Consider the following 27139-nt stretch of genomic DNA (forward strand, 5'->3'; position numbering starts at 1 on the left):
TATCTAATTTCTTTATTTATTTAATAGATCGTAAGTTTATTTAATTCTATTATTACTTATTATTATAATTTTTACATATAATTTAAATTATCTAATTTCTTTATTTAAAAAATTATTAAATAATATAGGGTGTAAGTTATTTATTTAATTCTATTATTACTTATTGTTATAATATTTACATATAATTTAAACTATCTAATTTCTTTATTTAAAAAATTATTTTGTAATTTATTTTAGTTGGTAAGTCATAAGTTATTTATTTAATTCTATTATTACTTATTGTTATAATATTTACATATAATTTAAACTATCTAATTTCTTTATTTAAAAAATTATTAAATAATATAGGGTGTAAGTTATTTATTTAATTCTATTATTACTTATTGTTATAATATTTACATATAATTTAAACTATCTAATTTCTTTATTTAAAAAATTATTTCGTAGATGGTAAGTTATTTATTTAATTCTATTATTACTTATTGTTATAATATTTACATATAATTTAAACTATCTAATTTCTTTATTTAAAAAATTATTTCGTAGATGGTAAGTTATTTATTTAATTTTATTATTACTTATTGTTATAATATTTACATATAATTTAAACTATCTAATTTCTTTATTTAAAAAATTATTAAATAATAAAGGGTGTAAGTTATTTATTTAATTCTATTATTACTTATTGTTATAATATTTACATATAATTTAAACTATCTAATTTCTTTATTTAAAAAATTATTTCGTAGATGGTAAGTTATTTATTTAATTCTATTATTACTTATTGTTATAATATTTACATATAATTTAAACTATCTAATTTCTTTATTTAAAAAATTATTTCATAGATGGTAAGTTATTTATTTAATTCTATTATTACTTATTGTTATAATATTTACATATAATTTAAACTATCTAATTTCTTTATTTAAAAAATTATTAAATAATATAGGGAGTAAGTTATTTATTTAATTCTATTATTACTTATTGTTATAATATTTACATATAATTTAAACTATCTAATTTCTTTATTTAAAAAATTATTAAATAATATAGGGAGTAAGTTATTTATTTAATTCTATTATTACTTATTGTTATAATATTTACATATAATTTAAACTATCTAATTTCTTTATTTAAAAAATTATTTCGTAGATGGTAAGTTATTTATTTAATTCTATTATTACTTATTGTTATAATATTTACATATAATTTAAACTATCTAATTTCTTTATTTAAAAAATTATTAAATAATATAGGGTGTAAGTTATTTATTTAATTCTATTATTACTTATTGTTATAATATTTACATATAATTTAAACTAACTATCTAATTCTTTATTTAAAAAATTATTAAATAATATAGGGTGTAAGTTATTTATTTAATTCTATTATTACTTATTGTTATAATATTTACATATAATTTAAACTATCTAATTTCTTTATTTAAAAAATTATTTATGATCTAGCTTGTAAGTATCTCTATTGTTATAATTTTATATAATATTTATTTGTTAATTTAATTCTTTCATTTAAAATATCTGTTACTTTAGTTGGTAAGTTGTAAATTATAGATTATTATATGTATTTATCCAAAAGCTAAGACTTATATTACATTAAATTCCTATTTAAATTTTAGAGTAAGTAATAATTTATTTTTTTGTAAATTATAATACAATCTATAACATAATAATTTTAATTATTTAAATTATAGATTTGAAAAAAGTGGAAATGCAATTATAGATAAATTTATTCTTGAAAAAGGATTAAAATGGATTCCTTATGACAAATTTAAAGGGGTTGAACATCTTAGTGAAGGAGGATTTGGTACTATATACAGAGCTATTTGGTTAAAGAATAATGGAGATGAAGAAGTAATTCTTAAATGTCCCAAGAATTTAAATGAAGATTTAAATGAATTTTTAAAAGAGGTATGGTAGTATATTATTTTCTATTTTTAATTTAAATTAAAATTTATTTATATATAATAATATTATTATTTTTTATAGTGGGGATATCATGCAAGTGTTTTAACTTCAACTGATATTATAAATGTTTATGGATTCACAGAAGTTCCAAATACTTCAAAATATATGGTAGTAATGGAGTATGCAAATAAAGGTAATTTAAGAGAAAATTTAACAACAATAGTCGAAAATAGTTGGAATCAAAAATTATATATGTTGTACGAAATTATTTCTGGACTTAGTAAGATACATAAAAAAAATCTTATTCATTGTGATTTTCATGATGGTAATATTTTAAATCATGTTAATAAGAATAAGGATAAAATTTATATTAGTGATTTAGGATTATGTCAACCTGTAAAATCGTTTTTGAAAAAGTATGATATTTATGGCGTTATACCATTTATGGCTCCTGAAGTTTTAAGAGGCAAACCTTATACTCCAGCTAGTGATATATATAGTTTTTCTATGATTATGTGGGAGTTTACATCTGGAATACCACCATTTAATAATAGAGCACATGATCTTGAACTTAGTTTAGATATTTGTAGAAAAGGTGAACGACCTGAAATTATTGAAAATACTCCGCAATGTTATGTAGATTTAATGAAAAAATGTTGGAATGAAGATCCATTAAAAAGGCCATCTACATCAGAAGTGGAAAATATTTTTGTTAATTGGATTTTCTGTCCTAGTGATGATAAAATTAATGAAGAATTAAAAAGCAACATTATGGAATTTATAAATGCACCAATTGGGAATAACAATCTTGTTACAAAATCTCATCCTAAAGCATGTTATACAAGTCGCTTACTTGATTTTACTAGTAAAAAATTGAATGAAATTCTTGAAAATGATTCACAAGCTAGTGTAAAAGCAAATGAAATGCTAGTAAGTGAAGATTTGAATGATTATATAATTAAGGATTTAGGGTCATCAGGTATGTATTATAATATATAAAAAATTAATCTTGCAAATTATTTATATGAAATTAATTAATTTATTTAATTATTAAACCAGATGAGAATACTAGTAAAAAGTTTAATGAAATTCTTGAAAGTGAAGATTCACAAGCTACTAGTGTAAAAGCAAATGAAATACTAGTAAATGAAGATATGAGTGATTATATAATTAAGGATTTGGGGTCATTAGGTATGTACTATGATATATAAAAGGAATTAATCTTGTAAATTATTTATGTAAAATTAATTTTATTTAATATTTAATTATTTAGATATTAAAACAGATGAAAAAATCAACTAATCATTGTTTGTTCTTAAAAAAATTTATAGTTTTTTTAAGTGATATGTGATATTACGCATTCAAAAGAAATTGTTCTTTATTTTATTCTTTTTAGATTTATTTAAACACTAAGACCAGAGTAGTAAAATATTTTACAAGTTTCTTAGTTTGTAATTTAAATAATTCCTTTTTTTTTTTAGCTTTTCACTTTTTTTATTATACTTAGAATTATTTAAACACTAAGACTAGAGTAGTAAATATTTTACAAGTTTCTTATTTTGTAATTTAAATAAATCTTTTTTTTTATAACTTTTCCAATTATGAGATATAAATTATCAAAATAATAAATATAAGGCTATTATTATTTGGCGACCCTGTACCCAACCTCATATCATATGATTTTTAATTTTTCCGATACTTTATTTTTTCAATATTTATTTTTTTAATTAGTATTATGAGCAAACAATAAACGAATGAATAAATAACTAAATGAATAAATGCATGAATAAAACAAACAAAACTATTAAAATATCATGTCTATATACAATTTGTATACATTTTATTGAAAATTAACATGTATATGTTATAATTGATGCTCATATATTGTATGAAACAACATAATTAGGGATAATCAGGGCTCATTCACTAAGTAATGATTAGGTGATAAATTGAGGGATATTTATCGGGAAATATCTTACTAATATCACGTGATAGCTAGGAATATCATGTGAAATAAAAAAATTTGTCTAGTTTTCCTAAATAATACAAGCATTTTTATTCATTATCAAAGGAAAAAGAAATTAAAAAATTAATCTGATGTTTGTACTTCGAGAAAAATTTCTTGGCATAATTTTTCAGTATAATTTTTCAGTTATGAATCAATTTTCTTTACATACAGAAGTGTTTTTTTTTCTTGCAAATTTGATTTCACCAAATTTTTTAACTTTATTATTAAAGTTTATACAAAAATGCATTCACAAAAGAAACGCAGAATGAACAGTTATCATTCAACTAGAAATCTAGAATGTCTCACTTTAATTATTGTCTAATAAAATTTAGAAAAACAGCAATTTATGCAAAATATTGGAATTCGAGATATTGGGATTCAGGATATTGACAGGAAAAATCGAATTTTAGAAAATTGGGATTTGAGAAATAAGAATTCGAGAAATTGGATGTTTCAGGAAATTGTCTAGTTCAATGTGACCCGTACAATTGTAATAACAAGATGAATGAAATACAACTAATATGTGAGTATAATATTATTTGCAAGTTGCAACCAAAAAAAAAAAAAATTAATATTAACCGGTTAAGGTTTTTTTGAAAAGTTCTAACTTCGAAAATGTAGTAGATAAAGGTAGACACACGATCAAAACACATTTTCTTCAAAATCTATTAAAACAAAAGTTTTTGATATTAATCATAAAAAAAATTATTTTAAAATAACAGCTACAAGAAAGGGACGCATTTAACTCACCAACAATCATATCATCGATAGCTCTTTCACCAATAAGCAAATCTCATTGACAGATAATTTATAAATATTATGAAATTAAATATAAATTAAAAAATATATATATGACTTTCATATAAAAATACAAAATTGTTCTTTTTTTTTTAACATGGTTCTAATTTAGTGATTATTATAGCTTTCAAATTTTTATTATTATCGCATATCATTTATCATTTTTATTAATTTTAACTGGCAAAAACAAAAAAAAAGGTAATTTAATTTTCTTTAAAATGAGCAAAATGAACTGTCAATAAAATGATAGATGAAACATTTATCGCGAAATGGACTGTCAATAAAATGATAGTCGATGAAACATTTATTGCGAAATGACCACCCTATCGGTGAGACGTTTGTCGTTGAAGTGATTTTTGGTGAAATAATTGACGGTAAAATTAACCAGGCTTTATAGAAATAGGATACAGAGAATTAAAAGGACCAAACTAATAAGCTATTATTTTTGATAGTACTTTATCGTACTATACTTTGCAAGTATCGGCACCATCAAAGTGGTATTTCGAGTATCTAATATTTTTAACGTGACATGAAAATGTAAATGTTACTATGGTGGATCAGTTCGTAGTAAATAAACAAATTGTAAATTATTTAAATGACTTGCGTTACAGTGTGATGTAAAGTATATAAGATTGTGCATGTTATGTTAGTACGGTATATCTGATGATCTGAAACGAGGTTAATTATTGTGATGCAACATTAGATTTGAAAATCCAAAAATTTATTTGGCTATGATAATCGAATAAAGTTTTAAAGTTTCCATTTTTGGATCATCTTTATATAAGAAGCATTTTATTAAGATGACGATCATTAGGTATTAGTTATAATATTTAAAAAATCTAATTAAAATCTAATTAAAATAGTCTAGATTAACATAACTAAGGGTTTATTATTTTATTAACTTGATAACATGAAATTATTAATTTTATATATAGAATATGTTTTCAAGATTAAATCTAATGACAAAATTATTGTTCAAATTAAATTAATTAAAGGGTTTTGTTTTTTATCGCCATGGCGATGCATCGCCAGTGTCACGTGATTTTATAATTCCGGCCGGGAATTAAAAGATCGTCAAAGAAATTTCCTTTTTTGGAAGTTTTGTGTAACAAAACTTGAATTTTGCTGAAAAATAAAATTGCCTTTTTTGGATTGTGTAACGTTACCTAAAGCTCCAAAAAAGGATATTTTGGCCAGCGTTATAAAATTTGGCCGAGATTAAGCATGTGATGTATAGGGAGTGACAAATAGTATTTTTTGCACTGAAAAAATTCAAGTCCCCAGAATAAATAATAAAAATGGAAAACTAGAGGATGTGATGCGGGGTGACAAATTATTCACATATGTAAAGTCACGTGACACTTGCGACATATCGCTATGGCGATTTTTTATAAAATCCTTAATTAAAATATCTAATTATAAATATACAAATTAACTATTAAATTCTATATTAGATAGTGTAATTAATAATAATGTTCAAAATTAATTAATTAAGTATATAATAACTTAGGTATTGTGTTAAATAGGATTTAAGATTTTCTTTGTGATAAGGTGTAAATATAGCAAGCTCTTCTTGTATCTGTTCAACTTCGATACCATAAATATTTTTATTCAAATAATTATTAATCGAAAAAGGAGTAAACATTTCACATGTTATCTGATAAGATTGGTAGTCACTTAATTGTAAATAAAAAAATGTATATTCATTTTCTTTTAATTGTTTATTAATTGACTTATTTAATGATTGGTTAGAAATTTTTTCACATTTAATGTGATAATTGAAAGGAACATTTGGTGGCTGATAAAAAAATTTGGTTGGATGAATCGGTATACTTTGAAGTAATTGTTGATTGATTGAATATTGTTGATTTGATAAATCGTTTTGATTCATAAAATGAGATTGTTCAGAATATAATTGAGATGGGATGGTAATAGAATCTGTTTGTTGAGAATAATCATAATTTTCATTATCATAGAAAATACTCTGCGATGCAGAATTAATATGAGAAGATTGAAAGTTGTTTGAATCAGTAAGAATTTCTAAATGTGCTACACTCATGATGAATTAATAAATTAGTGAAGAATAAAAAAAAATTTAAAATATGAGATTTTATTATTTTATTTTATTTTTTTTTGAATTTAATATGAGAAAATTATGAGAATTTAATTTTTTTTTTTGAGTGAATTTATTTACCGCACCCTGCGTTACAACTAAGGTTGCTTGCCGAAACCTAGGGGTTTAGGCAAGATGGCGTTTCGCCAAAAAGCGAAATTCTGCCGAAACTATATTAAAGTTATATTAAAAAACTGGCGAAACTTTGGAGAAAAGCGAAACTGCCAAAACTTATTATAAATGCCGAAACTGCTGAAACTTTGCCGAAACTATAATAAATCTATAGTAAAATTTTGACAAAACTAATCGTAGGATTTTGAAGAGGTTTAGACAAGCAACCTTAGTTACAACGCACCCTTCCTTTTTTGTAAATTGTTTATGTCAATCTTTAGTTTATACACCGCACACCCCTTAAAATGGCAAATGATAAACATAAAAATATATATAAATTTGTAACACAGGGTGCGGTAAATACATTATTTCTTTTTTTTTTTTATCTTTTGCTTAGGAAATTATCAAGTTGATTTTTGTTATTTCTTTGCAAAAGATTTTTTTCAAAAAAAGAAGGTTTTAGATGCAATATTTATATGTAAAAAAAAACAATAAAACATCTAACTATAAAATTGTTTTTTTTTTCCTGTGTGCAGGTGCCACACGAAAATTATGGTGTCACACGAAAATTATGATTTCAAATCTTTCCGTCAGATTTTCTATAAGTATAAAGTTGAACGTTTGTCATTTTAGGTGTGACGATAATTTGTATTTTGTATCACACGTCTTTATTTTCTTTATAGAATCATTAAAGATATACAAAATTACGTTATAAACTTTTTTTATCTTTATATTAAATATATGGATAAATTATTAAGCCCATTTATCCATTTATAACAATGCAGTATATTAAATGTATTTATAAGATTTAAAATTTTGTATCGTCTTTAATCTTATAATTATAAATTTTCTTAGGTATATATCGGCTTAGAGTATATCCGAATTTATAAAAAAAATTTGTCACGAGGGAAATACTGATCAGTGATATCATAACCGCTTTAGTAAATTTTACATGTTAAAAGATCTACTTTGAATAAAATTGCGAAAACCAACATGAAAATTTTTTTTGTTGGAACTTTTCTATTTTGGAATTGTTGTAACCAAGGAGGTTCGATGCGTTTCAATTTAAAACCCGTTTAAGTATATCGTTACAAGAGATTTTACATCGCAAACCGTGAATTCTAGAATTAAAAAATTTTGACAATAACTGGAAATTATTATGTTAACATAAAAAATATTAGATGCAGAAATATTAATACATAAAAGGTTAGATTAGGGTTGTTTATTTTTTCCTATATAAAATTATATCTTCTAATTGTGTTAATAACCCGTTCTAAAAAAGTCAAAGCTGATTATTCAGTTTATTCGACTTGAATGAGATAAAAGTACCTAATTGGATTGCTATTTTTATGACATTGTAATTTTTTTTTTAATTTCGGATGAAACATTCGTGAAGTGATAATTAGGTACGAGGATATTCTCCGATATATTTCTTAGAATCTCATCTTTTATATTTCTTGTAGATTTACAGAAACTTAATTTTCTTAATGTGCAGTAAACTGTATATTTACCATGTTTTCGCTATATGATTATTATAATTACTATACAACTTACAATGCATAATACGTTTTTATAATGTTTTTCAAGCAAAAAATTATAAAAACATAATAAATCTATATTTGACCGAATTAATTTTACTAGTACATAAATGGAAAATCCCTTAATAACCACATTTTAAACCACATTTTTGATTCCAGCTGCCCGAAGAAAATCAAATAGCAATCTTTACTTTGCACCTAAATTAAAGATTTATAACTTTCATGGTAAAGGCGGAATGGCGCAAGAAGTTTTGATCCTCAAGCATATTTATGATTTTGATTATCAATTAATAAGGTAACGTTTATTCTCAATTAATATTATGCTAAAAAAATTTAATAAAAAAAAAATTAAATGCATGTAATATTATTAATATTATTCATATGAATTCTAATAAAAAAAAATTATCATAATTTATTAAGAATTAAATTTTATTATGTCTTTCTTTCTAACTAAGTTAATTAAATTAATGTTAAAGTTTTTTAACCATAATAAAATTCGGTCCCAATGAGATAAAAGATAATATCTACAAGTTATTGGTAACACGTCAATTGAGTATTAGATGCAACGTCTTTGTATTATATTTTTTGAGTAAAGAATTAGGTATAACTCTCCGTTATATAGTTTGAGAACCTCGTGTCGTGTATTGGTATTATATTTATTATACTGTATATTCTAATTAGTTACATTTGATTTTTTTCTTGAATGAGAGCGCTAAGAAACTTAAGTATTACTTTCAATTTTATTATTATTAGTTTTTATTTTTTATTTTTATTATATAGGCGTGATTATAATTAAGGTATTTACAATATTTTGCATGAATCTGTACTACATTACAGCCGACATTATGCAATTCCGGCTGAGGAAGAAAATTTAATTCGTGATCCAGATGTTGATCAGTGAAAATCCATAGATAATCAATATACATTTGGGGATAAGTGATCTTATACAATACAACGCGTTTTAGAATCTTTCACTTCCTCATATAAACTTATGCCTAAACATAAAGAATACACAGTTACATTAATTTCTTCAGGCCTAATAGTAGACGCTCTACATTATGGGCCTTTTTGTCATAATTGGTGGATTTCTAGACCTTCTGAAAAACGCGAAAATCCAATATTTCTTCACCCTATTAGATTACGTATGAAAACTCTAGTTAATTTAAAAGACCGGGACTTTATTATTGAGGTTGTTGAAACCTTTTCAAATTATGGTCAAATACCTGGATATATTTGCAAATGTGATGGTATTCAAAGTGAATTCTGCGAATCACTTACAGCTGCAGTTAATAGCGTTTATAAAGAGATCTTTCAGACAAATGCCAAATATTCAGGGCCTGCAGTAATGGGGTTTGACATACCAATTATTTCTGAAGCATTACTAAAGGATTTACCATTTCGTGCTTTCCTATTTCCTTTAGGAAAATTAAATATATGGGTATTGGGAATTGGAAAATCTAATAATAATGAATGGAATTTTGCTGGAACGGGATATAAGACTTCTTTTATATACACATATCGAAAAAAAAGATGTGTCTTTGTCCAGGAATTAGAGGATGATAATTGTCAGGTCACGATATACTCAGGAAATGAAATATGTAATATTTATGTTGATAATAATCCAGAATTGGTATGGAAAGAAGTTGCAATTTTACAACAATATGAAGGAAAAGAATTGTTTGGGCTGGAAAATAACAAAATACAACAATTGGTTTTGTCAACGCCTAGTTGTACATTAGAAGAATGGAATGATGAGGACGTGATGAGAAGAATGTATTCACATCATCTTAGATGACAAATTCCAGCAATTATCAACTGGCAATTGTTATTTAATGATTGGCGCTCTGAAACATCTACTATAATAGAACTGCGAACACAATTTAAAAAATTATATCCATTTAATCACAATATCAATGATCGAGAGTTACATGCATGGAAATCAATGTTGAAAAATGTGGGATGTACAAAAATTACTCCCTTTACTAAGGAACAATCAGAGGTTAGTAAATTGATAAGAATAATTGAATAATTAGTGAATATTAACTAATATTTGTTTATTTTAAAGTGTGAGTTTTGGTCTAGATCTTCCGCTCCAACTGTTGATCAAAAAAATCTGATGATGCTATACAAGCAAGGATTTATTAATCCAATACCAGTTCATTTTCAAAATAAAACTGAGATTTTTTGGGATTCATTTCGGGAGGCAGTAAATATTAACAAAATGGGTATGATGGAAAAACTCGTATTTTATCTATCATTGCTAAAAAATTTCCTTACGAGGAAATTAAAAGTACAGTCAACTCTCTTTATAGTCACACATTTGGGACAGTCCATATTTGGTGATTATAAAGAGATGTGACTATATAAAAAATTTCTTATATTAGTATATCATAATTCCGGCCAAAAATTAACATACTTTTGGCCAAAATTATACTCAAAACTTTATTGTATCGTAACTCCTCCAATATTAATCATAGAGAGATGATCTTACCGCCATTCGATTCGTCTTGATGAGACGGTTCTAATGGTATAAATTACATCGAAATCCAATCACTAGATTAATTTCCGAAATTAAAAAAATATTAATGGTTTTTGTGTAATAACTCTGCCAATATTGATCCTAGAGAGACGATCTTACTACCATTCGATTCGTCTTGATGCGACAAATCTAATGGTATAAAATACATCGAAATCTAATCACTAGATCAATTTCCGAAATTAAAAAATATTAAATAGTTTTTAAGTAGTAACTCCGTCAATATTGATCATAGAGAGATGAGCTTACCACCATTCGATTCGCCTTGATGAGGCGATTCCAACGAGCTATTAATCGTCTTTTTACAATCACTAGGTACCGAGATATTTAGCAAAATGTTAAATGGCGCAGTAAACGTAAATCAAGGAATATAATAATGCCGATGCTTAACATTTTGTTGAATAACTCATCAGCCAGTGATCGTAAAAGGATAAAACTAATTCTCTCCCTAATACTACTCCACAACATCACAACTCTTCTTTGGCGTCAGTTTCTCAGGATTCCTGGATTTCTTGGATATCCTCTTCTATAATTCGGGGTGGATCTTGGATCTCGCACTTGGATTTTCTGCGCCGCTTAACAGTTCAACCTCTTAGGATTTCTTTCTGGTAACGGACTGGATTTTTGGATGTTGGATAGTTGACTCACACTGGCCTTCGGGTAAAGTTGGGGTATGCGATTCTGTAATAGTTCAGTTTTTCTTTGCTTTAATTTTATTTTAGTTTAGATTTCTTTACTTGTATGAGTCGTGAAGCTACTCTTTTTATTTTTTATTATTAGTTTATTTTCTTATTTCTGTAATATTGTTCGATTATTTTTCGAAGTTTAAAGTATAAATAAAAGATAAAGTCACAAGACTGTTTGCACAGTAAAAGGATAAAACTAGGGGTTGATCACCCTATCTCAGTGGTTAGTCACTGAGACCCTCATTAAGCCTGAGTATGGTGAGGTCGCAGGTTCAATTCCGCCGATCACGGAAATTAAACGAATTTTACTGCGGACGCTACAACCAATAGCGTGAAGGTACAGGGATTAGTGTAGTTGGACTGCATCATGGTGAATTAGTGTGTACAGTTAGGCTGCACATTTCAACTAAGGGTCATGGTGTCCTTCTAACGTTCCCTATGAGGCCATTGGCATGTGCGCAGTCCTGTCCTTAAGGTCACTACTATACCTTGGGGGGGACTTCCTGTCCGGGTGGTCACTCTACGATACCACTTGGGGTCAGTAATGGCTAGATGGTCGTCCTAGATGGTAAAGCTGAGGGTGCAATGTCTTAGTGGTAGTTTGACCTTCTGTTAGGTCTTAGACCAACCAAGGTGTTCGTGCACAGAACAGGTAGCATGGTTATGGGGTTCGATTCCCTACTCTTTGGGTCCTGGTTGGTGATCCCTGGTGGTTGATACCCACCATAAGGGGTGATCCTGGACAGATGCCTGCTACTTCCTGTCCGAGTGGTCACTACAAAGTATACCACTTGGGGTAAACAACTGTACTATCGGTGCTGGGTAATCGCGGGCTGTAGTGGCCTTTGAGTGAGACTTAGTACCTAAAATGGTGGTATGGAAGGGTACTGGATGGTTGATGTTACCTGTCGAAAGTCCTCCATGAAAGTAGGTGCTCTCTAAAGGTCGTAAAATAAATTGAGTACCAGTATCATGCAATGGATTAAGGATGAGTAGGCGGCGTGTACCTAGCTTCAGATCAGCCTAAAATGGCCCGATGGGGGATGTCTTCTAAGTGGTGCTGTTCCTGAGGAATTAAGTACTCGGTATTATGGTGCCCATGAAGATGATAGGACACAGACCCGAGATTAGTCTCATAAGAGGCAATGGGTGGTCTGGCCGTAAACACTAGCAAAGTAAAAGGATAAAACTAGGGGTTGATCACCCTATCTCAGTGGTTAGTCACTGAGACCCTCATTAAGCCTGAGTATGGTGAGGTCGCAGGTTCAATTCCGCCGATCACGGAAATTAAACGAATTTTACTGCGGACGCTACAACCAATAGCGTGAAGGTACAGGGATTAGTGTAGTTGGACTGCATCATGGTGAATTAGTGTGTACAGTTAGGCTGCACATTTCAACTAAGGGTCATGGTGTCCTTCTAACGTTCCCTATGAGGCCATTGGCATGTGCGCAGTCCTGTCCTTAAGGTCACTACTATACCTTGGGGGGGACTTCCTGTATGGGTGGTCACTCTACGATACCACTTGGGGTCAGTAATGGCTAGATGGTCGTCCTAGATGGTAAAGCTGAGGGTGCAATGTCTTAGTGGTAGTTTGACCTTCTGTTAGGTCTTAGACCAACCAAGGTGTTCGTGCACAGAACAGGTAGCATGGTTATGGGGTTCGATTCCCTACTCTTTGGGTCCTGGTTGGTGATCCCTGGTGGTTGATACCCACCATAAGGGGTGATCCTGGACAGATGCCTGCTACTTCCTGTCCGAGTGGTCACTACAAAGTATACCACTTGGGGTAAACAACTGTACTATCGGTGCTGGGTAATCGCGGGCTGTAGTGGCCTTTGAGTGAGACTTAGTACCTAAAATGGTGGTATGGAAGGGTACTGGATGGTTGATGTTACCTGTCGAAAGTCCTCCATGAAAGTAGGTGCTCTCTAAAGGTCGTAAAATAAATTGAGTACCAGTATCATGCAATGGATTAAGGATGAGTAGGCGGCGTGTACCTAGCTTCAGATCAGCCTAAAATGGCCCGATGGGGGATGTCTTCTAAGTGGTGCTGTTCCTGAGGAATTAAGTACTCGGTATTATGGTGCCCATGAAGATGATAGGACACAGACCCGAGATTAGTCTCATAAGAGGCAATGGGTGGTCTGGCCGTAAACACTAGCAAAGTAAAAGGATAAAACTACCACCATTCGATTCGTCTCAGTGAGACGATTCTAACAAGCTATGGTACATCTTTTTACGATTATTAGATGCCAAGTTATTTAATATATTCTTTATATAACTGTGATTATAAATGGTTCTTTTTAATATAAGATTTTTGAGGATAGGTGTGATAGTGACTATAGATAGATTGTGACTATATAGGATAGATTTTAATAATAAAGTGTTTTGAACATTCAACTGGTGTGACTATATAGTAGAATGTGACTATAACGGGAGTGACTATAGAGGGAGTTGACTGTAATTTGAATGTAAGTAATTTGCACTTTTGACGGGTTTTTTGATTATCAATAATTACTAATGTAAATTTTTTTAGGTATCAAATGATGCAATTCGTTATGCACGAAATCATGCTCTCATACATGGTGCTGGTGGTCAAGTTTGGAATAAACCTGTAATAACACGTGAAAAATTATCAACTGAGATGCAAGAACAATTACAGGCTTTTTTAATGGATAAAGCACATGTCGTAATGAGTTCATATAAAACAGATGCAGCAACTAATGAACCTGTGCATTATCTTAAGCAAACAAAAACAGCACTTTGGAAAAAATATCATGAACAATATCCAGATGGAATTCAACGAACAACATTTTTTACCAAGCTGGAAGGAAATAAATATATTTATCGTGAAAATTTGGGTGGTTTGTGTTTAACCTGTCAAAAATATGGATATGAAATTTTTTCAGATCTTATTGAATACATTAACAAGTATATTACACAATCTTATATACAGGTATTTATTTATTTGATTTATTAGTAATTTAGTAAATTTAAATATGAAATACTAAATTATTAGTAAAACTAAACTTTTCCTTTTTAACATTAGAAACAACTAATAGTACGCTGTGAAAATCTGAAAAGATTTTTAAAACGTGATTATGAACAACATTTTCATGTAACTTCAAATGGCAAGACTTCCCACGATCCATGTATAAACCATTGTTTACTTTATGCTTTTAACCAATGCACAGAATCTCACACATTAACATGTAATGAATGTCAAGAATTCTTCAACTTTTTCGCTGATATTAAAACTCATAGTAATGAAACAAATTATAATGATCTTCTTGATATGAAGGAACATTTGTTATATTATCTTGCACATCAAACAAGAAAAGTTTATTTGAACACCCAATTTAATGCCAATTTGTTAGCATTAGATGAAAAGACTGCTCTTTTTCTAGTTGATTACAAGATGAAAATTTTGCCAAAGACTGCTCGAGAAACAAAAAGTGATTGGTTTGGCAAAAAGGGTTGGTCATTGCACTCTATTTTAGTATATACAACAATACCCACTTCAACCAAACTTCAAGTACAAGCATTTGACCATTGGTCTCCAGATACCCGACAAGATTCTTGGTTTACGGCCACTTCACTTCACGCTGTTCTTGAAACATTAGACTCACGACCAGAATCTGTTATTATAATGTCTGATAATGGTTGTCATTACCACAATGCGGATTTAATGATGATTATGGCTTTTTGGCCAAAATGGTATAATGTAAAGGTTAAGAAATGGGTTTTTCTTGAAGCTGGTGAAGCTAAAACGGCTATAGACTCTCATCATGCACAGGTAAATTAATATCCAATTATATGTATTTTTGTAATATATACACTAAGCTAATTTGGGTTGTTATAACAGATTTCACATGCAATAAATCGTTATGTTCGGTTGGGATTTGATATTCAAACAGGAAAAGATATTGAAAATGCAATTCAAGATATTCGGGGAACTTCTGTAGCTCAGTTGGTACCTAATCGAGATCATGGTATATTATATAATTATAAAATTAGCATCATGTATTTTTATAATTGTATAAATTATTACAATGCAATATGTAAAATAAAGTTTTTTTCATTATTAATTACATCTATCATTTTATTACAAAATTGTAATAAATAATATTACCAATAAAGGGAGTGGAAGTAATACGTTGCCAGGCAATTCAAATTGGTTTGAATGGCAATGGCCAACCTCTGGAGATTTTGAGGGATGTATATTGGCACGGTCTATACCCAATCTTGGACCTTGGACTACATTTACTCCTACGCAATTAGAAAAATTACAAAAGCGTGAAATTGAAAACCCTAATCCAAATATATCCACCCCTACTATTTCAAATTCTAATTGGGAAATTCCACCTCCTAATTCAGAATGTATGTATCATGGAAATTATTTTGATTCTTTACCGATTGCTTCACAAAATTTCCCATTTGCACTTTTTCACCTTCAATTTTGTCAGTTTTATTCTTTTCATATTCTTTCTTGCAATAGGATAGTATTAGTAATTAATGAGATACTACTGTAATAGATATTTGACCAGAACGTCTTACAAAACAAGTTCTTGTAAAAAAATTACAATCTAGAGGAATAGAATTGAATGGAAAGGAAAATAAAGAAGAATTAGTAATTAATCTAGAGAAAGAATTAAATAAAGAAGTAGAACGCAAAAAATTGGGTGAGATTAATTAGCAATGATTAATGCTTTCGTTCAAAGTTTTTGATATTTGAATTATATAACATATATTATATAGAACCAGAAAGAATAGTTGGTGTGTTAGTAGATGTAACAAACAGCCAAACTATACGATGGTATGTTTTACACTCAATTTATTATACCAAAGATAATGAACATTTACTTACCTAATTGTTTATTCGTTATTTAGTGATGTCAAGGAAGTATATCCACTGCAAATCGGCTGGGCTCTAAAGAAGAACCAAAATTCGGTAAAAAGGGAGCAGGAAAAAGGATGACAAATCAAGTGAGAGCACTATTAGAAGGATATTTTATGGCAGGTAATGCAGATAAAAGTAACCGTTATACCACTCAAGATATGCAACGTGAGTTGGAAAAGTGTGCACAGGAAGGTGAGATTGACAAAGACGACATTCCAAAAGTTACCACAATTCAAAATTGGATATCAAAAACTACCAGAGAGCATCGTGAAGAGGCTGCAACTAGAGTTTTGAATTATAATAATTTGTAAAATTAGGAATAATAATAAAGATATTGCCTTAAAAGGTCATTCGTTACCAACAATTAAAAAACATAAAATTTGCAAAAAATGAAATAATAATAGGTTTATTGAGTGTATAACGTCTTTTGTGTCATAATAAATCATAAAATGAATAATTTATAACCGGCAATTAAGAAAGTTCATAATAGTTTTTTCCCAAGAATCTGCCGTCGCCACAAAGACAAGTTATTTTTTTATTTTTATTGGATAGGAAATTAATAATTCATTTGAAAGCTGTGGTTTTTCTGCTATAAAATATTGCGTAACATTTTCATTTTGTTACACTAAATGCAGTGATATCTTATCCACAAAAATGCCGATTAAATGAATTTTGTTAAGTGATCTACAAAATTTCACCCCATTTTTAGATAGTAATTTTCACTGATTTATAGCCGGATCTCGAATTAAGCATTTTTTGAATTTGAACGCCATTTTTTTTTTTTTACATATGAATTATATGAATTTAATCGTAATATTAAAATTTTATTGGCTGATTATTAGATGGTATATAAGGTATATGCTTAAATTAGTTTAATTGATAACATAAACTAATCTCGCCTCATTTTATTAATTTATTGATATTTTTAACCAAATATAACCTAACATAAAAATTATTCATGAAAAAATCTTGATTACTAATAAATTAGTTTAATTAAGAATAGAGAAAGTATGTTTACTGTACATTCATATGCGTTCTATTTGACGGTGTTGACAATATGACCTTGTCCTTTGTCATTTTATGTAGACACGTAAGACACGTTATGTCGTTATATGAACAGTATGTGATAGTTAGTCATATGACGATATGACGTGACCTAGCATAAATGATACATATATAATGACCAATTAAAATTAACCAAGTTAAAAATGATCTAGGGTAAAATAATAAGTACTGCGCCTAACTTAAAAATGATTTTAGCCTATTTCGTTTCCCAATTTATATCACTGAATTATTCATATCAAGCATGAAGAAAAAAAAATTTCGGATGACTAATTTTACACACCGCAATTTTCAAAATGTTTGGTAATGATATATTAGTAAATTTAACTGTTAGGGTTCTCCCCCTTTTAATACAGTCGACTCTTTTTATAGCGAATTTTCAAAAATATTCATTTTTGACGATAGTATGACGATTACAAAATGACAGGAATTTTATTTACTGGCGCTAGCCGGTGGATTGTATTCATATTATTTTGATTGGACAAAATAAATTAAACCATTTAATAATCGATCACATAATGTGATTTATACTATTGGTCCTTTTCTATATTGAATTCTTTAAAAAACTGAATATATGAAGGGTTCGGACAAAGTATTTTTTCACGATATATTACGTTATTATTTGTGGTGATTTTGAATGGTAAAAATAAATCAGGGTTAGCATGGAAAAAGAAAAAAAAATATTGTTAGTATTACGGAATGATACTTTCTCATGTTTAATGCATGTGCAATTTGCTCAATCACATAGTAGTTGCGATAGTAATATTACGTCTAACTCTTCGAGAACATTTTCCACAGCGTAAACGTGATCATAGTGAAATTATTTAATTATTTTTCACATTAACAACTTTTTTTTAACGCGTGAAATCTATTTGTCACGCTCTACTTGTCACTTAGGTTATTTGGCTATGTCACATACTCACATGTCCGAGCTTTGAATTTTTCGGTGACGTATAACTTGACGAATTTTATTGGTCAAAATTTATTTTGTACAACATTTTTGGGGTGTTTCAAAAATAAAAAAAAAATATAAAAAAAACATTTATATAAAATACTTCTTATGATTCTTTTCACTTAATTAATTTTATTGATTTTTTTTTTTAACATGGCAGTTGTTAATTCCTTTCCAATTCTTTCATTAAAATAAGCTGAATAAATTATGTTATTTTAGAAACTTAACATTAAATCTTTATATTAATTATAATAAATAGTCAATTTTTATAATGTATTAAATAGAAAAGTCTTCTTCAAAACTTAATAGTTCACTATTTATATTAATATATAAAAATACGCGTTTTTATTTTCACAACAAAATAAAATACAATAAAAATAAGAAATAGAATAGAATAAACTATAATAAAAAATAATAATATACATTTCAGGGAAAATTCCATATAAAAAATTTTCTGGGGAAAATTCAGATAAATGATCACTTTTCTAGTTTTCATTCCAAAAAAACTCCGATGTGATCAATTTTCTAAAAAATTTTTTATAGGGACTGCGAAAAGTATTATTTTATCAGTGCGGTCTATTTTCAAATCGTGCTGCTACTGGCAGTATGCATATGACAATAGTAGTATCCAACTTTCAATCTGTCAACATTCACGATATATGTCATCCAAAAGTTTGTGTAACATAACTTACCCGGTGGAAGATATACCCAATAAAAATCCTTTATAATCTAAAAAAATAAATTACTATTGTTGTGATGACGGATTGAGATCAAATGAAGTCGGATCATTATTCCTTTTCCCCTTATAAATAAATAAAAAAATATTGTATACGTTGTGTAGGATTTCCCCCTTTTTATTAGGTACGTCCATTGGATATACTTCTTGAGGTAAATAGAAAATTGGAAGGGAAGAGTCCCTTGTTAAGATTCACGTTCCAGAAGTCAAAATCACTTTGGCCTGGGCCGAACGGTATAATTATAAATGTCCGTTTAGAGGAGGAAAAAAAAGTATTTAAATCAAAAATAGACGACGGATAGACCGTTTGGATTTTTCCTTGGGTCACATGATTTTCGGATCACGGTTGACGGATGATCCGCGGATTGGAACACTAGGCGATTTTTTATGATAAAAAATTTTAATTTAATACCTTTTGTGTAACAAATATACTTTCAATTTGGCATTATTACGTCAGCCATATGACGAATACGAGAAAAAGAAAGTAAACTTCTTTTTACAAAATTCTTTTTAATAACTAAATTATTTGCTAAAAATAGAACATAATACGTTTCAAATGCAGAAACACGTTGGTTTGAAATATAATTATGTTGATTAATAAAATTTTCGGTTATTAATAATATTAATTACGGATAAATATTTAATTTCATCCAACAGCTCGCGATTTTACAATAGTAATTTATTTATATAATAACAAGCTTGCCGCGACACTGAAATGAAACGTGTATTTATAATAAAGTAGTAAAATTCTTTATTTTCAAACTATAAAATGAGTCAATAATTGATATTTTTAACTTTAAAAAGTCGATAATCGACATGTTTGAAGTATGTAAAAAATTTAATCTGATTGAATTTTCACCCGTTGGATGATCCATTACTACTATTTTCCTTTTTTACATTTTTGAAAAGAGATTTTATTGATTGAATGCACATACATAATAATTATCAATATCTCTAATTGTCAGGAACTTATGAAATTCAAATAAAATGGATAAACGATATCTTTGTTTTAAATAATGCTGAATATACTTTGTAACAAAAATTAGATCATCAGCATATTTTTTTTGTTTTCAATGAAAACTAGTTTGATAAACATGTATTTTTTGTTTGTTAATTTCATATGTAGTTAAAATTAATAAAATTTTCTCACAAATGGCGTAATACAACGTGAATTAGCAAAACGTCCTTGTATTACTACATACACTTTACAAAGAAGCTGAATCTTTGTTAAAAAATTATATATATGATAGTCATAAATTTGCGACTTATACTTGATAAAAATAAATCTATATATACATAATCCGCTAAAATTCTAAACTCTGAAAAAAAAATTCTTGATAAAATTTAAATATTTAAAATCAGTATTATAAAAATGGTATGATACACTTCAAGGTGTTCTTCGAATTTTTTATATTAAACTAAAATTTTCTGAGAAAATATTCCTTTACGCGTATTTAATTAACATAATTTGGTACACAATATTCTTTGCTACTTTTTTACTTCGCGGTATGAGGGTCATTAGTTTTTTTGTCCCATTAAATTTTGTAATTTTATTTTATGCATATTTTATGTTAAAGGGAGTAAGTATAAGATATGATTATTTAATAACAAAAGATTAGTTGTTAACTTTTTATTTTATATATTATTAGGTAAGGGATGAATCGAAATGGATGCTGTTCATTGTATATTTTGGAAATATCTTTCAAGTTATCTTATTGTATTTTACAACAATTGATTTTTGTTATAAAACGAGTAAACCATATTCCTTAAAATATTGTTTTACATATGGTGCAATTTTCAACATATATTTATGGACAACAATATTATCTTGGATAATACTGATTTTGTCAACATTAAACACCATAAGGTGTCATAGTAATTTTGGGAAAAATCTTGGAGTTTATCGTAAGTAAATTTATCTACCAATTTTAGATTATTGATTAATAATCAGCTGAATTTCACTAATTAATCACTTGTTTTTAATGTTAATAGTAAGACATGAACCAACACCTGATGTATTTAAATCAAAATTAGAAAGGAGAGAAAGCCTAACACCCATAGACCTAAACTTGTAATTTTATAACTTAGGATGATAAATAGAATGTAAAAAAAAAATAACACTGACTTAAAATGAATTGTTTGCTCGAGAAGTTAAAGTTATAATACAAGCCGCATCAAAACATTATGCACTTTATGATTAAAAATTTGTCATAAAAAAAGGCTTTGTCGGTGTTTTGAAGTGCGACTATTGCACCAATAATAATGAAATTCAAATATAGTTGATGGACCAATAATAATGAAATTCAAATATAGTTGGTGGATCACGGATAAATGATACCTTAGTTTTTAAGTATAGTGTTTTGTAAGTTGTAACTCACGAAGCAAAGAGCTTTGATAGCATTCAAAAAAAATCAGAGGAATATTTATTTTTAAATTTAGAACACGCTTTATTAGTTTATTTATTTTATATGAAGTAAAAATTATCCTTATATTTAAATTATATAATGGATAATCAATTAAATAAATGTCCCAGGGATATGCAGATGATAAAAATCTACGTTTAACGCAAAATGGGCATAAAAAAGCATTTCTCACATAGTTCGACATGTAACAATAATGAAAAAATCCGATATGAAGCTAAGGGTATACATAAAAAACTTCTCACATAGTATTACAGTACTATGTGTCAATAAAAAAAAATCCACCAAGGAGGGAAGATTATATTGTACTGTACAATTAATCTATTGAAATTCGTACAGTACAGTTTATCGTTACACCTAGGTCGAATCTTTACAAAAATTGATATTCCTTTCACGTCTTTAATTGACAGATTCTTTTTCTGATTATCTCTATGGTAAATGTCGTTTATTTATAAATTTGCTTATCATAAATACTTTAGTTTTTTAACATCTGGACTTTGCCGTTCCTATAAAAAAAATTCTGGAAAAAACTCCGATAAATGTTCATTTTTCTAGTCTTTATTCCGAAGAATCTCAGCAGACACGCGATCATTTTTCCGAAAAATTTTTTATAGGGCGTTATAGTTTTATAGAAAGAACCACACGGAATTTTCATTTATTATTATTGTACATTCATACCAATTATTATACTTTGTTCTTATATACGCAAAGTTGAATCAAATGGAAATTGCATCTTTAAATAAACAACAATTTATACGTTAAGCAATCATTTTAAATAATTATTTAATTAATTAATTTGAAATAATTTATTTGCGATATTGAATAATCAAAATATCAATCGTTACATTGTTTAAGATTTCTATTTGTCATTCGTGGATATTGTAAAGAAAAATTCGTAAAGAAAAAAAATTTTACAATGCGAGTCTTGTTTTTGACCTTTTATAAAAGTTGGCGTTGTATTTACTCATTTCTCTTATATCATTATGATGGAAATCAGTGTGAAATCCCATGTTAATCTATTACAATTTACAATATTATTACCGTAAGGTTTTTTTTTGTTGATAACATGCGATAACATGTTTGGATGATCTATAAAAATAATTCTAACTAGTTTCCCAATCTGAGGATATCCATCATCCGGTTTATCCGATCCAATTATTATCTGTATTCGGAAAATGTGATTATCCATCAAAATATAATAGCCAACGGGTAACGTTAAGTGATCTTTTAATCAGTGCTAGAGGCCTGCAAACGGGACCCGGAACCCGGAAACCCGGATCTTCGTAATTCTGGCCAAAACCGCCTTAATTCTGGCTGAAATTAAACCGGCTAAATTAAGTTGGCCGATTTTTTTGTTTTACAACAAATTGATATAATAATAGTCCGTCCGGGCCGAGACGGGCCGGGCGCTTTGGGTTAATTTCCAAGTGCGGGCCGTCAATGCAGACCTCTAATTTGTATATCAATATGCATACCAATATGCACATCCAATATACAACGTCAATATGCAACGTCAATCTACAATAAACGCCAATAACATTATCCAATTGCTTCAATATAGTCTCATCTCAAAGATCTTATGCTAATGAGCTAAATAGGTTATTGGGGGATAAGAAAATTGTCTTATGATCTTATTAATTCTGACATATAGAATTTTGCTGATTGCATAGAGAAATATTTATTCTATTTAGAAATAAAGTTCATAAAATTAATGACATTATATTGAAAATAAAAAGTAATATACGAATATACGATTAATCTAAGAAATATCACAATATTTTTCGCAATTGGACAAGTCAGAATCTTCAATCTCTATTTTTTCGCTTGTTACTTTTTTTTTAATAATAAAAAATGATAAATATATTGTCGGAAACAATGATATTGAGTTCTGAAATTACCTGACGAATATCTAACCATTTATCTGGTTCATGTTCCAAACATTCTATTCAAATGGGTCACAATTAGTTTGCAATATGAAAAACTCCAAAGAAATCATTGCTCTAAAAGTATTTCATACTTTGATAGCGAATACTTTTCTTTATCTCAAGAAAATTGAATATGTCAGCAAATTCTTGTTATAATACTCGAAGATTCCGATCTTAAAATTTAGTTATTTGAGCAAAAAATTCGTATACGTGATAGTACATTACTACTCCAGGGTGCTGCCATCAACAACAGTTGTACTATTTCCCATTCCACATCCCAGACAAGTAATTATTCAATAGACAAGTTCCATATAGTTATAAAATTATCAAACCAATTTAAAAAAAGTGAGAGTAAATTATGTATCGTGGGTTCAATTATTTAGATTTGTTTATAAATAATACATGACCATTAAATAGTTGCTTAGTTCCAAGTTTCCACTCGGCAAAAAAACTCTTCTGTCGATCGTTCGGTCCAAAATTTTGTAAGAAAAAACTGACAAATAAAAAGACGGGAAGCCCTATAAAATATAAGTAATAACAAGTGAAAAATGGAGTCCTAACTACGACATGAAGAGTTTGAGGAAAGAGCGTTAAGAAATATTAAGTACTTTATAAATAAAAATTTTAAAAATGTCAAGAGGATGTCTTCAGCTGGCTGCGGTAGGCCGTAGGCGCAACAAAATCCAAAACTGCAAGAGAATGATGACAAATTTCATATCAACACGGAAATTTATATATCAGATCTGTTGGAAATATTATTCTATGATTTCCAGCAAGATGGTCAGGTGAGAAAATTGCACTCGTTTTGAAACATTATGGTTTATTGAATTAAAACAACATAAATATAAATCAGTCAAAGCGATTATGCATTTAAAGAAACGTAATATAGAGAAGAAGTGGGCATGAACTGTTCAATTTAAATTTGATAAAACATATCAGATGGTTTTTGTCAAACATGAAATTATCAAAAATTCGAATGGGTCGTTTATAAATAAGTACCTGATGTTGACAAGAATCTGATGGATGAAAAATATGGTTGTTATGATTTTTTCTCCTCGAAACTTATATATAAAAGATAATTTAGAGACGAGGAAGGTTTGAGTAAGGCAATAGCGGATTCAATAAATAAGGAAGGACCCAATGGAGTTTGGATAATTCCATCAAGAAAAAGTAAAGAATTTTAATAACTTTATTAGTAGGGAAAAAAATAAAACTGGAAAAAATAGGAATATTGGAAAAGCTTACCAAAGATGCAGTGGTTGACATGGTAAATAAATATGGGCAAGAAATCTTGCACGAAGAAACACCAAAAACTCAATCGATAAATAAAGAAGTATTTTCGAAAAGTAGTAGAACTAGTAAGGAGATTACGAGACAATGATGATGTACAGAAGAAACAGATAGATTTGGATTCAGGTACCATTGATTGGTTGAACGACAAGGTAAAAGCAGGTCAGTCTGTTTTGGAAGCCACATCTTCCTCAAATAATTTGATTACAACTGATAAGAAGACAATGAAAGGAACAAGAAACTGGTGAGGAAGAATTTCGAGAACATACAAAGGTTTATGAAGAGAGTCATGAGACTTCGCAATCATCTGACTAGATTCGTTCATAATAAACGCGCAAAATTTGATAAGAATAAATCTTTAAAATATAAGAAATAAAGTTAAATACAAATAGATTACAGATTAAATAAATGAGTTACATAAAATAGATAGTATATTACTCAAAATTAATTGTATTGTTTTTTTTATTTACTACACATTACTAAAAAAAAAGTCCTTTTCGTATAAATAATATAATTTGTTAATATTGGTAGGAGTGAAAATAATCAAAATTTGCTGCGCCATTATTGATAAAAAAAATGAGTAAATTATGTAATAAACGCGACTATCTATAGATAATTATTTTGATTATTTATCACTTTTATCACTCCAACAAAGTTACGCGACTATTAGAACTATTAGACATATTAGGAATATTAACTAATCATCGGATCATAAAAAATTCTATTTTCCGCGCCACTTTGAAAAAAATGAATAAATTATATGACTAATCCGACTGGAAGTTACGTGATAATTAGATATATTAAGAATATTAATTAATCATCGGATCATAAAAAATTCTTAATGTGGAAATAAAAATTTTTCGCAAGTAACTATTATATGTTAATATCAGTGCGTAAAACGGGTTGAATTTGATTGAAATTTATAATATAAATACCCCCACCTTTTCGCACTCTTTCCGAATAATGAAAAATATCTCAAATATTTCGAACAAAAGTCAAAGTATTGATCCCTCATTGACTTTGACAGGTGGGCATTAAATAACATTGAACATTATCGAATCATCATACCTTTCACAGGCACCTAAGTGAAATTTTACAGAAGTCAAATTCAAAACAAAAAATAAAGAAAGCAAGGGAGCTTATTAGATTTAAAAAAGTAAGTAATCTTATTGAAGTGCAAGTTTTTTCATTGGGGTCTACTGATTCTTCAAGAGGAATCAGTTATGTACTTTCCCCAATTAAACTTACACTTTGGCAGAATGACAAGCTGGCTTATCCTGTGCGAAGGAATATTTTCCTGGCCGTTACTGGCTTGCCTTAGACGAAGAAGGTTCCTTTTGGCTGTAGCTTATCTTGTGTGAAGGAAATATTTTCCTGGCCGTCACTGGCTTGCCTTGGAGCTATGGCTTGTCCTGTGTGAAGGAAATATTTTCCTGGCCGTTACTGGCTTGCCTTGGACGAAGAAGGTTCCTTTTGGCTGTAGCTTATCCTGTGCGAAGGAAATATTTTCCTGGCCTTTACTGGCTTGCCTTGGAGCTATGGCTTGTCTTGTGCGAAGGAGATATTCTCCTGGCCTTTACTGGCTTGCTTGGATGAAGAAGATTTCTTCTGGCCATGTCTTAGATTTCTAGCCATACGCTTATTATTACTTACTATCTATGTATATTATATATACTTACATTTTATTTCTTGATTTTTAGGAAGATTTAAAAAAATTAAACGATCTGTGGAAAACACCCAACAAATTAAAAAATATTAATAAGCATGATGATAAAAGTATTGAAAATTATGAGCGAGCTTTGGCTTTCGAAGAATGTAAGCTTGAATTAAAGGAACGAGCAGCAAAAAAAAGTTCACTCATTAGAACTACATAATATTCAAGTCAGAAATGAAATAAGGTTTGGATGGAAGGGTGGCCAAACGCGCAATCAAATTAAGATTCGGGTGAATGGATGGGCTAAGTATTTCTTGAATATTTTAAATTATGTTTTATGATTATATTTTTTTTAAAGAATTCAACTTATTGATAGGAATTATAGTGAATAATATCTTTTTTTCTCTGCTAAAGCTATATGATCTAGATGATTGGAAATAATTAATGTATTAAACAATTGGATTGAGATTTTGCGTCAT

The 27139-nt window shown here is 28.4% G+C and overlaps 3 protein-coding genes across 3 annotated transcripts; 2 read left to right on the top strand and 1 right to left on the bottom strand.

Annotated features, from left to right (window-relative positions):
* Positions 1 to 1155: 1155 nt before the first annotated feature.
* On the top strand, positions 1156 to 3230 carry OCT59_016895 (uncharacterized protein; the record flags this gene model as incomplete). Its single annotated transcript, XM_066145994.1, has 8 exons — positions 1156 to 1158; positions 1470 to 1476; positions 1554 to 1563; positions 1715 to 1931; positions 2010 to 2121; positions 2569 to 2907; positions 2988 to 3119; positions 3202 to 3230. The coding sequence occupies 8 exons, from the start codon at positions 1156 to 1158 to the stop codon at positions 3228 to 3230; spliced, it is 849 nt and encodes a 282-aa protein (XP_066003725.1).
* A 2990-nt stretch (positions 3231 to 6220) lies between these two features.
* OCT59_016896 (uncharacterized protein) lies at positions 6221 to 6793 on the bottom strand (the record flags this gene model as incomplete). Its single annotated transcript, XM_025332352.2, has 1 exon — positions 6221 to 6793. One exon carries the CDS (start codon positions 6791 to 6793, stop codon positions 6221 to 6223), a length of 573 nt encoding a protein of 190 aa, XP_025173123.2.
* A 2694-nt stretch (positions 6794 to 9487) lies between these two features.
* Positions 9488 to 10291, top strand: OCT59_016897 (uncharacterized protein; the record flags this gene model as incomplete). Its single annotated transcript, XM_025332351.2, has 1 exon — positions 9488 to 10291. The coding sequence occupies one exon, from the start codon at positions 9488 to 9490 to the stop codon at positions 10289 to 10291; it is 804 nt and encodes a 267-aa protein (XP_025173122.2).
* Between the last annotated feature and the right edge of the window lie 16848 nt (positions 10292 to 27139).

The sequence above is a fragment of the Rhizophagus irregularis genome, chromosome 25 (genome assembly GCF_026210795.1).
Source record: "Rhizophagus irregularis chromosome 25, complete sequence".
NCBI lineage: Eukaryota > Fungi > Glomeromycota > Glomeromycetes > Glomerales > Glomeraceae > Rhizophagus > Rhizophagus irregularis.